This window comes from Sinohyriopsis cumingii, chromosome 8 (genome assembly GCF_028554795.1).
Source record: "Sinohyriopsis cumingii isolate HCF-2022 chromosome 8, ASM2855479v2, whole genome shotgun sequence".
NCBI classification, from domain to species: Eukaryota; Metazoa; Mollusca; class Bivalvia; order Unionida; family Unionidae; genus Sinohyriopsis; species Sinohyriopsis cumingii.
In genome coordinates, this window is record NC_142968.1 from 79,569,838 (window position 1) to 79,583,592 (window position 13,755).

A 13,755-nucleotide genomic window follows, 5' to 3' on the forward strand; every position below is an offset into this window, starting at 1 on the left:
TTTTCACTCCCACACGTCGTATCGGATAATTGGCGGTCGTTCTTCTTAATTTGTGAATGACGTGTCCCCCTATCTAGGTAATAATTCCACATGACGCACGTAGAGTCTGGCTTCTTCGATGATGGTTTTCTTTTCGTTGGCATGGGCCATCAAATGAAAAGCGCTACTGCTACGATTCAGTCTCAGGCGGATATCCATCCCGTTCAGCAAATACATTTCTTGCAACCACATGTCCAAATGCAACCGATCCAACAGTTCTAAACTACGTCCTTACAGGTTTTTCTTTGGACTGTCATTAAACCCACATTGTGAGGATCGTCATCTGCTGTCAGGACTGTGTAGTTAAACGTGTTTTCACCCGCTGTGTCAGGTTTCCATACCACGCAAGCGTCCAGATGGGTGTTCTTTGCCTCTTTTCCGTAGGTCAAGAGATTTTGCAGGTACGCTCCGTAAGGGTACGTATCCATACTACTGCTGACGAGTTTGTTATTCAAGTACAAATCCACTTCACTGAACAAGGAATGCATGAAATTGTTGATGGGAGCTACTTTAGCATCGTCTCATGGAGCGTTGTTGTCCGTTTTGATCACTTTGACTTTCAAGTACAGGTAACTGCTATTCAGATCAATGTAATCTTCGGGCTGTCCTTTGATTTCAAACTCGATGGGAGCTGAATCCGTCAAAGAGGAGAAAGGATGAAATTCTACCCATACGGATTCTTGCATCGTCATCATGGTGGGTGGCATGGCAAACATCCAGTTTCGACTTGGAACAGGGCAAGACTCTGTGCATCATTTTATTTATTTCTCTCTATCATTTAATAATCAAAACCTTCTAAGTCTCGGACGGTTCTTCTTTTCTTAGTCTTTCTAGCTTTATTAGTGTGTAGTGCTCCGAAGAGGTCTTTTCGTCGTCGCTTTCTGCTTTGTCCTTACTGTGGCGTTAGGGAAGTATAAATGCCTAACTCGGTAGCGTCCCGGGAATTTATAGGAGTTTCTCGTCAGCCCAGAATGTTATTGCACGTTTTCAGCAAGACATTTTTGCCTGCTCTCAAGAAAGCTTCTTTGGGGTTTTGTTTGTCGATGATGACATTTTGGAGAAATTCTTTGCCGTGTGTTAAAGCAGCGGCATCTTTCAATGCGTGAAATCCTCGTGTCACCATCGGTTTCAACACTGTGGCCACCGAACGAAACGCTGATTTCAACATATCTCCTAAACCATGTCCTCGCTGTCGAGCGACGCCTCGGTACACTGGATATATGACTTACGAGTCGTTAGACAATTGTTTTCGAAAACGGAGTTTCACCGTGACTTTTCCTTTGCTGAATGAAATATTTTGTCCCATATCTCCTTTTATAGAAATGTTGACAGTGTCGAAATACGACTTACTGACGAGTAAATAGTGAGGATGTACAAATTCAAGGTGAACATGATAGGTGTTTCCACCTTCTTCGCCAGGGTTCGTAGCAGAATCTACATTAAAAGGAATGACACGCAGTAACGGTACGGAAGTATGTCCTACGAAAGAAGATCAAATTCAGTCCTTGGTTCAATTTTATCGGGGAACGAAAATATTTTGCAAAATCCAGGTTGTTGGTAATACTTGGTATGGGGCCACCCTTCAGTTTGTTCATGTCTCCACCCAAAATGTCATACAATTCACGATAAAAAATAATACCTTCCACCTTTTCCTCCGGAAATTTCATTAGTAGGCGACGAGCCACTTTATGATACTCAAGGGTGACCCTTTTTTGTTTTTTGTCAAAATATTTTTGTCAAGCAGTGCATTGAATCTGGTAGCAATTGTGTTCGCCAAATGTTGACCGCTAAAATAGTTTCCTGCAGTAATATGCAACCCATAGGAGTACCATTCAATTAGCTCGTTCGGCTGTATTGACTTAGCGTCAGCTGCAGTTACAACAGCTGAGTGAGTGCTCAACTATTCTAACACTTGAACGTCATAAACTTCGACCGCAAAACTGTTTTGATTTTCAGTGATGTTTTTGATTTGTGTAGGGTGAATGATTTCCACCAAAGCCACTTCTCAATGGGCTTCATGATCCAATTGGATGGCCTGAGGTAAATTGGCCGTGTAACAACACAAGGCATTGTTGGAAAAAAACCGCCATCGAACTGTCACTGGGTAACGTTAAGCAAAATTGGCTGTTTTTATTCATCATTCAAGAGTTCTGCTGATGTCACTAGCAGTGAGAGGAGTGTCTCCTACCGAAATGATGTTGTTGGGTGGTGAATGGCGTTGGACGCAAGACTCCCGTTGTTCCCGTTCGGGGAGTATTTCAGAGAAGCTTTGGGAAGAAGGTAGCGATTCAACTGCTCAGTAAAATGGTCCACAATTGTTGGTCTCCTTGTTGCAGACTCATATTGGCAATGATCGCACCGATGACACAATATACCACAAAAATTTGGCAGAAAAAGACAATTTGTGTTTTATGCACACGTTCTCCACACCACACCCATAAGGGTTGTTTTTGTAGATCTTGCAGAGAAGAACTCGGTGAAGGAGCCGTCACTGCGGTGGTAGCGGTAGCTGAGGCTGTGTGAAAGGGCATTATGGTCAATTCTTTTTATGGTCGATGACTTTCGAAGCGTCCATCGAAAAATCAAAACTGGGAGGATATCCTTTCCAACGTTCTTTGACTTCTTTGACACGTCCTTTTCCCACTTTATGGGTTCCTGATTCCAGAATGATTTCGATGTCGTACACTTCGTCTCCTTTTCTGGTTACGCGTTGTAACTCTGGCAAGTAAAACGTTCCTTTTAACACTTTCCCGCTCATGTCTTCCAATTTATAGACGGCAGGATGATGACCACGCACTTGTCCAGTGACACGAAACAACTTGGTGGTCCAGTTTGGTAAGTAACCTTTGTCGAAAGTGCGTTTGGTTTTGCCAATGCGCACCCAATCTCCTGCTGACAACATTCCACTTTTCTTGGGGACAGCCACCGTCGGGTATGTACCAAACAGGCGCTCAAAAAACAGTCACATCGTTGTCGGGAGTCACTTCTTGTGGTCACGTCTGATGCACCGATGGTAAGATTGGTTGTACGCTTGAACCAAGTGCGGTAAGACGTCGATGTACTTGAGAGTGTAGTGATGTGTAAAATATTTCCACATGAGTTCTTTCAAGGTGCGTTGAAAACGTTCCACGATCATGGCTTTGGTTTCGGGATTCTCGGTGGTGAAAAAATGAATGTCACGTTTCTTTAATTCTTTTTGGAAAGCTTGGTTCAGAACTTCGGTGTCTTTCTCGGTTTGCCATCGAAGAAGGTGACGACCACCTTGTTTCAACATCAGTTTGAGGGCTCGTACTAATTCGCTGCTCAATTTAGTGGCACGACCCAGGCAGATTTGGAAAAGAAGCCGATGACACGAAACAAATATTTGAGCGACGATTGTAGTTGGCCAAATGAGAGACATCGGCTAAATCGGCTTGCCATTGATAGTCGATGCCTTCCACTCGGGTGCGACTTCTGGAAGTAATTGACGTGATGTCACTGTAAACCATCTTAAGACTTCTTTGAGAATGGCTTCTAAGACACGAGCACGTATTTGTGGATGTTTTTCGCGACTGATGCCGTACAAGGCACGAATCAGTTTAACGGGAAGATGAGACTGAAGGTTCGTCATGTTGTCGCTGTGTGAGACAGACCCAACGTGTCTGAGGTTTTTATACAATTTTGTTGTTGTTGTTGTTATTGTTAAGTCGACAACGGGGACGTGTATACGACATGCCCACCGTCTTGGCACCAGTGATGAAACAGATGAGTACAAAATCGCAGATAATCGGGGGTGTTGGGGTTTAAATCCACGTGTAAATAGGATTCAGGGGTTTGAGTGGCATTATCGTACGCATGAGTCACCCAAGGCGTTCCTAACTGTTTGGCTAAGAGTTGCACTTGCGATTTATGTCTAGGGCTTTTAAACAAGACCACGTAATGAGCATTGAAACTGATTATGCGATAGTCTTTACTTTGTTGAAACACATTTTGAGTAATGTAAATAACACTGGCATTACGATGATGCCCTTTGCGCGTAAACCACAGTTTAATTTCTTCTTCGTCTTCTCCTAACATGTCGTCGAAGATGACTAGATGGGTTTGACTGGGGTCAGACACGATCTCGTCGTTTTCTCTAGAAATGCCTTCCACAAACACGATGGAATCGCCTTGACCTTCTCGCAAGAGGCTGTACGTCGATTGCCACTTTTTGTAACACCACACGATCCGTTGAGGTGGACGATCGATCAAATGAGGTTTTTTCTGAACCGCTAGGTCCGGCAATTTTTATGTTAAAGGGATGGCGAAGATACAAGACCTCCCAACTGGCACGATCTAATTGTTCGTCGATGACTTTGAAAGTGAAGGAAGAGGGAGCACAGACAGTATAGTAGCCATCGTGCATGTTATGTCACTTTTAACACGAAAACAAACAAGACAAGAGTTTTTATACTTTTTTCAGGACAGGTTTATTGCAAGTTGAAATGGAACAACACGAAAGACAAAAATACATAAAAGCCAAATGGTTAAGTACAGCGATAAAATACATATCTAAACGATCAAAGTGGAATGTAAAACAAGTCTCTGTACAGCATGTTTTTGGTAACCAATGTGTGTAATGTTCTTACAGTCTCTACATTTGGTACAGTCACACAGGTATCCTCTCGGAATGGTCTTTCGGGAATGTCCATGACAATCCTGTCCTGGAGGGAGTGATTTTCCTCGGTGACGGATTCTTCTGGCACTGTCACTCACACAGGTTTAATAGCTACTTCTTCACTGGAAGTTTGAATTGAGGATCACAACTCTTGGGCATAATTGGCCACTTCTTTGGTCCATGCCTCAAAACCCCAACTTTTCCAGTCGCGAACATCTGTCCAGTGAGGGTGTAGGTCACAAGCTACACACACATCGTCATACACATCTTCAGTATCTAAAGGTTGACGAATCTTTATTTCTCGTTGAGGTCAAGAAGTATCCAGACGAAAACGCAGGGTTTTTAACGCGAGTCTCTCGTGCTCATTTAAAGGGACCACTTTCGTGCATTATTTGGTGGTAAGTACTGTTCGTAAAGTGTCCACAAGGAATCAGCAGGTAAACGAAATCCCAGAAAGGAAATCACTAAGATACACATCACAGGTCTGCCCTAATTCACAGTTCTCGTAATAAGTGGCGGTAATCCTCCACTGTCTGAATAGCGTCATTGATTTCCTTCCACGGAATTTGTTGTATCACGAGTGATAGAGGTCGTGGCATGGTAGAAAGTTTGTATTCCTTCTTTGGTCTAAGGTAATAAGTGTACTTTTTGAACAGCATCGGTTTTATGTTAGTTCCTTGCCAAAATTGTTTTGTCATTAATTCACACACCTCACGTCGTATAGAAGTTTCCTCTTGAACCAAGATTCCTTGGTGTAAACGATTTTGGTAATCATCTAACTCGTCCGTTGAAATTCGGTGTATTAGTACCACCTTGTAAGAAGAATGAGTGGCATACAAAACGTTCTAAACCTCACGCGATTCATCAATGTCGGACCAATGGAACGCTTTGAAATGAATCAGTGCTCTTATAACCTTCAGCTACCAGTGGTTCCGAAATCGGTGACGTGACGGATGCAATTGTTCTTTGTTTTTGAACTTGTATTTTGACCCGTTCTCGGTAAATGTGTTCTCTCAACTACACTGGACAATCACTAATGTTCTCTTGTAAAGTACCCATCCTGAGATTACTGGGGTCATCCCACTAAAGGTAGTTAGTGATAATCTGGAGACCTTCGAGCATGTTCCAGGTCATCCGATTCTTTCTGCTCCCACTGGTGTAGTGACACACCACAACTGAAGCACTTGACTTAATCCCCTTCGGCCAAGTAGAAAAAAAACCGGCTCTCCTTAATTCTTCGGGGTATTTCATTCCCCATATTTAGGCCACTTTCCTTGGAAGGTTTGGAATCGACTTTCAAAGTTACAGTATTCAGGCAAACGCACAGAGAACGAATAATCGTCTTTCACAGGCTCATTTCGATGATGCTAAGGTAAAATTCGCAGAAGTTTGCTCATTTTTGGATGACATCCGTAGGGTGATAGACATCGTTTCTTTCCTGAACATACGTGTGCTTTGGCATTGTTGGTACGTATGATTTGTCCACAAGTAGGGCACAATCTCAGGAGTTGACAAGCACTTTTCTGTGAACCTTGCGTCCTTAGATATTGTTTGTAACAGGCAGGGATAACAAAAGTGCGCTGACAAGCAGGGCAATGCACTCGTTCTTGTCCTTCGTCGAGACAGGGTGGACAGGCCAATCATCCCTCACATTTTGATCCACAATCCTTGTGTTGCTCTCGATTGTTATAGCCATAGTCAAATTTCTCGCAATAATAGCTGTATCCCAGGAATGCAGTGATACTGGTAATTGCATTGACATGTTCATCGTGATGTTAGATGTGAATATATTTTCCGTCTTTGAAATATTTGCCTCGAAACAACAGAGGGTGTACTTTCAAGGTGTAGCGTGGAGCCATGACGTCTTGCAATATTTGCATTTCAGGAATGCCGCAAGGTGTGTCTTTGGATAGCCATGCTTGCTATAACAGGAGTTTTGCTTTTCTTCGTTGTTTGGCCTGGTTCAATTTCTGAATTGTTTGCCAAGCTCTTTTCCGTTCTACCGGGTCGTTCTTGTCGGCATACGCTCGTCCCACCACGCTGTCACGGGTTAAATATATCTGGTCTTGAGGACTGTTAATTTGAACAAGGCTACGCTTGATGCTACGAAGGTTGTCCACCAGTAACACCTTTCTGTGTCCGGTCCCATGGGGAAGAGAAACGTGGGTCATGAACAGTGTCGCTTTTCTATCGGTGATGTGAAACTTGTCGTTGGATTGATGCACATGTTGAATCTTGTCGATGACTTTGGAAGGTGACATTTCTGACTGTCTGCTAAACTCGATCCAAACGGGGAACTTCAAATTGCCGTGATGAATGGAAAGTCTCAAGCGATCGTCTTCTTTGGCTTCACATTGCTGTTTCAGTGAGGTTAACAAAGAATCCCACACCTCAGTGATGAATTCTTCTGCTTTCTCTAGTGGTACGTCGGACTTGAAATCTTTAAATTTTACCGTGTACGTGTCAGCCGTCGTTCTAAATTTTCTAGAAGAGCGCTTTTCCGTCTCTCGAATGTGGTAGTACTTTTCAGGGTTTACTAATGGTGGTGAACTTTGGTTGGGTGTAGAATCTATGGGTCTGGATTCTGGTTCACTGATGGCATCTTTAAGATCACTGGCATCAATTTGTGCCATGACTTCAGCTACTGTGCGAGGTCATAAGTCACGTTTCTGCCCCTTACATTCTTCTCATTTCTCCACGACATGATGCGAGCGTTTCATCTTGACTGCAAAAAGTCAAATGACTACATATTAAATGCATTGGTCCCCTATATAGTCATGTCAGACTAGTATCTTCCTTAATTAAGGTCAGTCTCTTCCCTTCCAGTATTCATTTTACTCTCAAACTGACCAGTACGATGGAAGAGCCATCACAGATCGAACTTCTGATCAGAGGTTTGCGAGGTGTCATACGAAAGTTTTCTTCAGACCAGCCGACGTACCACTCCCCCTACTTTCGAGATAAAAGTCAAGATACTTGCTATATCTGTAAGAAGAAAGGACATTGGTCTTTTGAGTGTCCAGACCGTCAAAAAAGCAGCAAAACATGTGTCAGAAGAGACAACAGTCAAGATACCTGTTATCATTGTCAAGAGAAAGGGCATTGGTCTTCAGAATGCCCTAAGAAACAACTGGAGCAAGAGGGAGAGAGGTTCAGAACAGGAAGAAGAGGTAAGCTCCCCAAAGGAAAAACCCAGACACGTCCAGAAAGAGAAAAAAAGAGACGAAAAGAAGACGAGGAGAGAGTGTGGAAAAAGAGGAGAGAAAATAAAATCGGCGAAAGAGAAGAAATTCAAAAAACAGAGAGAGTGAACAGAGTCACAAAAGAAGTCTATGAACCTTTTAAAGTGTTGTGTTGTGAATTGGATTGTAAAATTTGTACCAGAAAAGACCAGACAGAAAACATAAGAGTCTCTTGGTTTTGACTTTTTAAAATATGGATCTAAACTCACGCTCTAACTCACACACGTACATCATGGGCAAAAAAGAGATTTTGAGTTTTAATTGATTTTGGCAAAATGAATGATATCTCTTTTCAAGAGAAGTGGGTGGTCCTGAAAAGGACCTTTGGGTGTTTGTTTTATATATATATATATATATAAAAATTCAGGAATGGGACGTAGCCCGCTTTAACTGACTTACGCCTTTGCCACGGCCAATACCTACTTCTGGACTGGCTACTGTCGATGTTGATTTGGTTTAAATCTCTAGGGGTGGTATCGCATACGTAGTAATAGGGTTGGGTTGTTTGGCTCGGGAAGGTCTTTTTCTCTTGGCTCGTATTAAAGAAGTCCTGGACCTTGTTTTTACTCTGCTGTTGTTTCTTCTTCCTGTCGTTTCCTTGTAGATTCTTCTTCTTCTCGCTTTTGTGTTGAAGAAGTAAAGCTTATTCTGTTTCTTTCTGTTGTAAAAATTTCTCCAATTCTTCTTTCTGTCTCTGCTTAAAATCCTCGACGTGTGGTAAAGAAGGAGAAGGTGGCGAAGGTGCTTGTACCGGAACAAATTATTGCGAAGAAGAGAGAAAGCCCACTAAATCCCAATTAAAATCGGTTTCTTCTGGAAGTAAGAGTGTGTTGACTTTGGCACCCGCTTATATGCCATCGCTTCTCGTCTCCACAGCTGGTGCACCCCAATTCATCGTCTTCTTCGTTTCCGTCATGTTTGAAAACTCTGTTGCACGGATTCACAGTGCACAGACGCTAGCTCACCTATATAGGGAATGTGACGTCACACTCAACTCTCTTCGGATTGGAAGACAGACTCCACACTGTGACTGAATTTTGTAACGCGTGTTAGGATTGGTGAATAAACTCAAACCGTTTCGATCCGCTCTTCCACTACAAATAACCGCAGTTCACTGCATTCTCATCACCTGTTCTCGTCACGAGATGTGGACAAATGAAGATTCATCTATTCTCGTACCGTCAATGCTGTTCCGAACAGACTTATCCATGTATGTCAGAGCATCATGGATAATTATTCAGATCACCGATACCAGCGTTTGGAAAAGAAGAATTTATGTGGAGAGACAAGGCTGTTTGAAGAGAGTTCTCATCGACGGTCCAGAATTCAGAAGAAGTTTGAGAAAGAGAAGAAGATCTCTGCGTTGCCCTCTGTGTTAACGGAATGATGTTAACAAAAAAGCAAAAAAGGGCTTTCAGGGCCACTCATATGCCTCAAAACGATTTGCTTTCTTGCCTAACATTTTTTAGTCAGTTGTATAGTTATTTGTGTTATATATGTCTATGTCCAGCCAGAACGTTCAAGGGTTTTTTCTAGCTCTTTGGTCCCGATTGAGGTTAGCCCCTTGCTCCATTGTTACCAATCTTCAGTACTGTGACGTCATCTTAACTGTTCCATTCCTATTGTCCGTATATAACCCCAACCTTTTCTCCGTGTATAGTCCCAATGTGTTTCTGACTGAGATTTACATTGTCCGAATAAATCTTGTCCGTATAGTGTTCCAAGGGGCTCTGTAATGTATTTTCCCATTGTCCGTGTATCATACCCCTTCACTACTCACGCGTCTCAAGTAAATATTGTCACTGTTTACTAACAATGAAACAGATAGCGCTACTTGCCCAAAGGTTTTCGTAAACACACAGTGAGATTCTGACCAAAACTGCTTCAGAAAATGACACTCATTGTAAAACATCACGATAAATGTGACAGATTTGTATCGAAGAAGCAAAATAACAACAAATGTAAACTCGTGGATTAGTAAGAATTTGAGAATAGCATTATATAGGGCAGCTATTGGATACGGTGCTTTGTTGAAGATTGGTGTAAATAAGATAAAACAATTAATAAGAATATCTTATTTTTACTTAGAATTGATTCTTTTTAATAAGAATACTCCCTATAAATATGCAGAAAACATCACATGGGTGTCAAGGAGTAAGATTTAATATGTGTAAGGCGACAGTTCCTTCATAGCTAGTGAGACAATAGCAAATCAAGCGGCCCGCTTTTACATGCGCACATTGGGCAGCCATGCTGGTCCAGTTCGTTACCATTGGGACAGTAGATGTCGCAGAGAACGCCTGGACAGGAATGGAGGACTGGCTCTGTCGTGTTCTTGTTTATCACTGGTTCTGAAGAACATATGTTAATAAACCCATTAATAATAATAGTCCAGAACGGTCATTTTAGTAAAAAAAATGTTCGGAGTTTAGTTGTTAAAACACCAATCGGACATTAAACGGAACGATTGAGGTAAAATGGTCTCTGTAAATAAGAAAGTAAGTAAATGTCATCACTTTCAATTATATTTATCGTTAGGCAGACAAGTTAGTTTTCCTAGGTATTATACAGAAATAATCAATAATTAGGTCAAAATGAAAGATAGATTGATATGCGGATATAAGTATACTGACGTATATGTGAATACAACCAACAAAGGAGAATAGTAATTTCTGAGAGAGAGAGAGAGAGAGAGAGAGAGAGAGATTAGCTAATATACTGGTGTCAACCACATTGTAAGGTCTAACTACAGAATCGATACAACAATCTGCATCTGCAACTGTATTTATTAGGCTACCTAGGTGGTCAATATCCTTTTTTTCTCTCTTCATTTATTTATATATTTAATCCGAGCAATATAAATGGTGAACTGAATTATTTACTCAGAATGCAACAGACTGCATTTCCTTTACGTACCAAAGTGACATCTGCACGTCGGACATCCCCTATCGTCCATTACGTTCCCATACGGGCAATATATCATGCAAACAGGACCACAGATTGCCCTCTGGAGATTGGCAGCTAAATGATGAAAACAGGTGTGTGTTAATATATTAATTAGTATGTATGTATGTATGTATGTATGGATGGATGGATGGATGGGTGGATGGATGGATGTGTGTGTGTGAGAGAGACAGAGAGAGACAGAGAGACAGAGAGAGAGACACAGAGAGAGAGAGAGATATGCAAACATTTGTTCTCGTCATTCTTACATCCTTTTCGTCTAGATATATGTGCTATAAAAGACCTGACATTATAAACAAAGTTTGCTCTGAATGTTGAACTCTTGATTTAAAAAATAATGTCAATTCAATAATTGATTCCACATACGAATTTATAAATCAGCAACCTCTAGATTTCAACAGATGACTGGTAGCAAATAAAAGCCAAAGGAAAGACTTGCAAACACGTTTGAGCTTCATCATATAAGCTGTGACCAATGCTGAATGCTGGAAATTATGAAACAGTGCGAGACAAAAAAATAATAATCTTAAACTGTTACCTTGACGCATGCGCATACTTTTAAATTAGCCTATCCAATCTCTTCGATATGTAATACATTTCCTCCCGCTGTACTGGATTGATGGTCTTGTTAATGTCGATTAGCATTGTTATTTTTCAGCAAGAACTTGCACTATCTTCTAGCACGTCAAAATATACAGTTTAACCTACGACTGGAATTATTTTAAAACTCTTAAAATCCGTGTACAGTAAACTGGACTTCTTCTGAAATCGATTAATACGAAATACTGATAATCTACGGGTGTATTCCATGGTCCGGTCACTATTTAGTTCAAATATAACGATACTGGTCCATATTAAGAAGTATGGGATGCCAGATAGTGTTCTGAGGGTACCTATATCACAGTGAAATTACCTTTTCCATTTCCTGTGACAATTCAGACAATGCAACTTTCTCTGAGTGGTTCAGGGTTTTAAAGACTTAAATATTTTTTAAGAAAATAGAAAATTCTTTACGTCCAGTCGTCATATAATGTTTGTGAAGTCAGAACATAATTGTTTGAGGAAATATTGGCATGGAAAGTGTGTTTCTAGCAAAAACAATTACAGAATGCTGTCATAATTCTGCTGGTAAAATTAGTTCTTTCGGCCTCGCTTAGCAGTTGTTAGAATAATACCACGAGCCTTCACACAGAAAATTGTAATTACCTATTGGAAATGAATTATTGAATCACTGTTAGTCAAGAAATCGAAAACGAATACATGTGAATCGGATATAAACTTACAATAACATTCGGAACTAATAATAAACACTTTCAAAGTGTTAAATGCTAAATGTCATTTGCATAGTGTAGTGTTGTTTGTATAGTGTGAGGTCATTTGGATAGTGATGTCATTTGTATAATGTGATGTCATTTCTATAATGTGACATAATTTAACATCACCTCTGCATTTGATTTCTGATATATTATTTATTTATTTATCGTGTGTGGTGCGTGCCCAGTAAGTTAACATTGTCATCATCAGCAAGTTGCAGAGTCTGCAGTCCACCGGGGAACTTTGTCAGTGGGCAGTTGTTGAATCCGCGTTCACGTCGCGCTCCCCGTCAGTACTCAGTCAAGACTACGCATGAGCCTATGAAAACAAAGGAGCCAGATTGCAACCCGAATTCAGCATTGAATCACGGTTATGCGCCACTACCAAAATCAACCCCCGACGTGCCGTTGTCCTCTAACTTTTAAGCCACTGGACCGGCCCTACGAGTTTTACATCTTAACGTCGAGCCTCTCAGCAGCCAAACGAACCATCATCAGCACTATATCCCACCGTCATAATTTCTGATATAACGAACTACTCATGTGACGAAGCGTTTATTGTTTGTTTTTCGCCAGTCTGCTTAATTTTGTCATTAACTAAATTTGTCTTACAATGACTGCGATATTATTATGTTATTTATAGCGAGCTCTTACAGTGACCGCGGACTTAGAATCTTCGTAAACACGTGACATATCCAACGAAGGAACACCAGATCTCTAAGTAATCACTTCTTTACCACTGAGATTAGGGGAAATGCTTGCTATTGCAATAACGTATCATATTCGTTTCTAAACGGGAATGTGTATAAATGTAAAATGGCCTACCTTCTGCTGTTGCCACCAAGAAACCTATGACAGTTAAATAAGCGAAAACGTTCATCTTTCCTACTCGTAGAGGAATGACCAGAACTGTCCAATTTTTCTAGATATGACTGACACGGGTTTACCTAGTCCTGATATAGTTCGTCCAGCGATAACGGACTGAAGGATGGTAACAGATTATGCCAGATAAGAATCAGGGATTGAACATTGTCCTCGCAATCGGTCAAAGGTCAACAAACTTGCCATCTGACATTTGAAGTATAGTTCTCTTATTTACAGGGCGAATACGTGAGATCAGAGAAACAATTCCCATATCTAAAATTTCATGTCTAGCAACTTCTGTCCGAGAGGATACTTTCTTCGACCTTTCAGTTTCATTTGGTCTAACTGGGACTTTCTAGCGTTTAGCATTTTCAACAAATAAAGCTTATTTGATTATGAAATAGAGTTTAACAAAATATACACCAATCATCTACGACGACGTCGTATTACAAGAGCTTGATGTGCCTGGCACAGCAGGAAAATGTAATTAACTGAACTAATGTGTATACTTAACTATCGTGCATAATTAACTTAATTATCGTGTATCACTTAAAACCGAATATATGTACAAGAGAAGTGTTAAATTGTAGATTGTTATCGTTGTTTTTTTTAACAGCACTACGTGGTCTATTTTTGTTTATGGCATTCGGGACAGAAGATAACAATCTAGATTCAAGAAAATCATGATTGTAATCCA

General features: G+C 40.9%; 1 protein-coding gene across 1 annotated transcript; it reads right to left on the reverse strand.

Moving 5' to 3' along the window:
* Positions 1 to 10,064: 10,064 nt before the first annotated feature.
* On the reverse strand, positions 10,065 to 13,178 carry LOC149793952 (uncharacterized). The gene is made up of 3 exons (XM_089966486.1): positions 13,020 to 13,178; positions 10,834 to 10,938; positions 10,065 to 10,268 (listed from the first exon to the last, which is right to left on the reverse strand). The coding sequence occupies exons 1-3, from the start codon at positions 13,072 to 13,074 to the stop codon at positions 10,111 to 10,113; spliced, it is 318 nt and encodes a 105-aa protein (XP_089822612.1). The 5' UTR covers positions 13,075 to 13,178; the 3' UTR covers positions 10,065 to 10,110.
* Between the last annotated feature and the right edge of the window lie 577 nt (positions 13,179 to 13,755).

Coding starts and splice junctions, on each gene's coding strand:
- LOC149793952 (XM_089966486.1), bottom strand. CDS start 13,074: ATGAACGTTTTCGCTTATTTAACTGTCATAGGTTTCTTGGTGGCAACA. Junction 10,939..13,019: donor CTTGGTGGCAACAGCAGAAG/GTAGGCCATTTT, acceptor TTCATCATTTAG/CTGCCAATCTCCAGAGGGCA. Junction 10,269..10,833: donor GACGTGCAGATGTCACTTTG/GTACGTAAAGGA, acceptor TATGTTCTTCAG/AACCAGTGATAAACAAGAAC.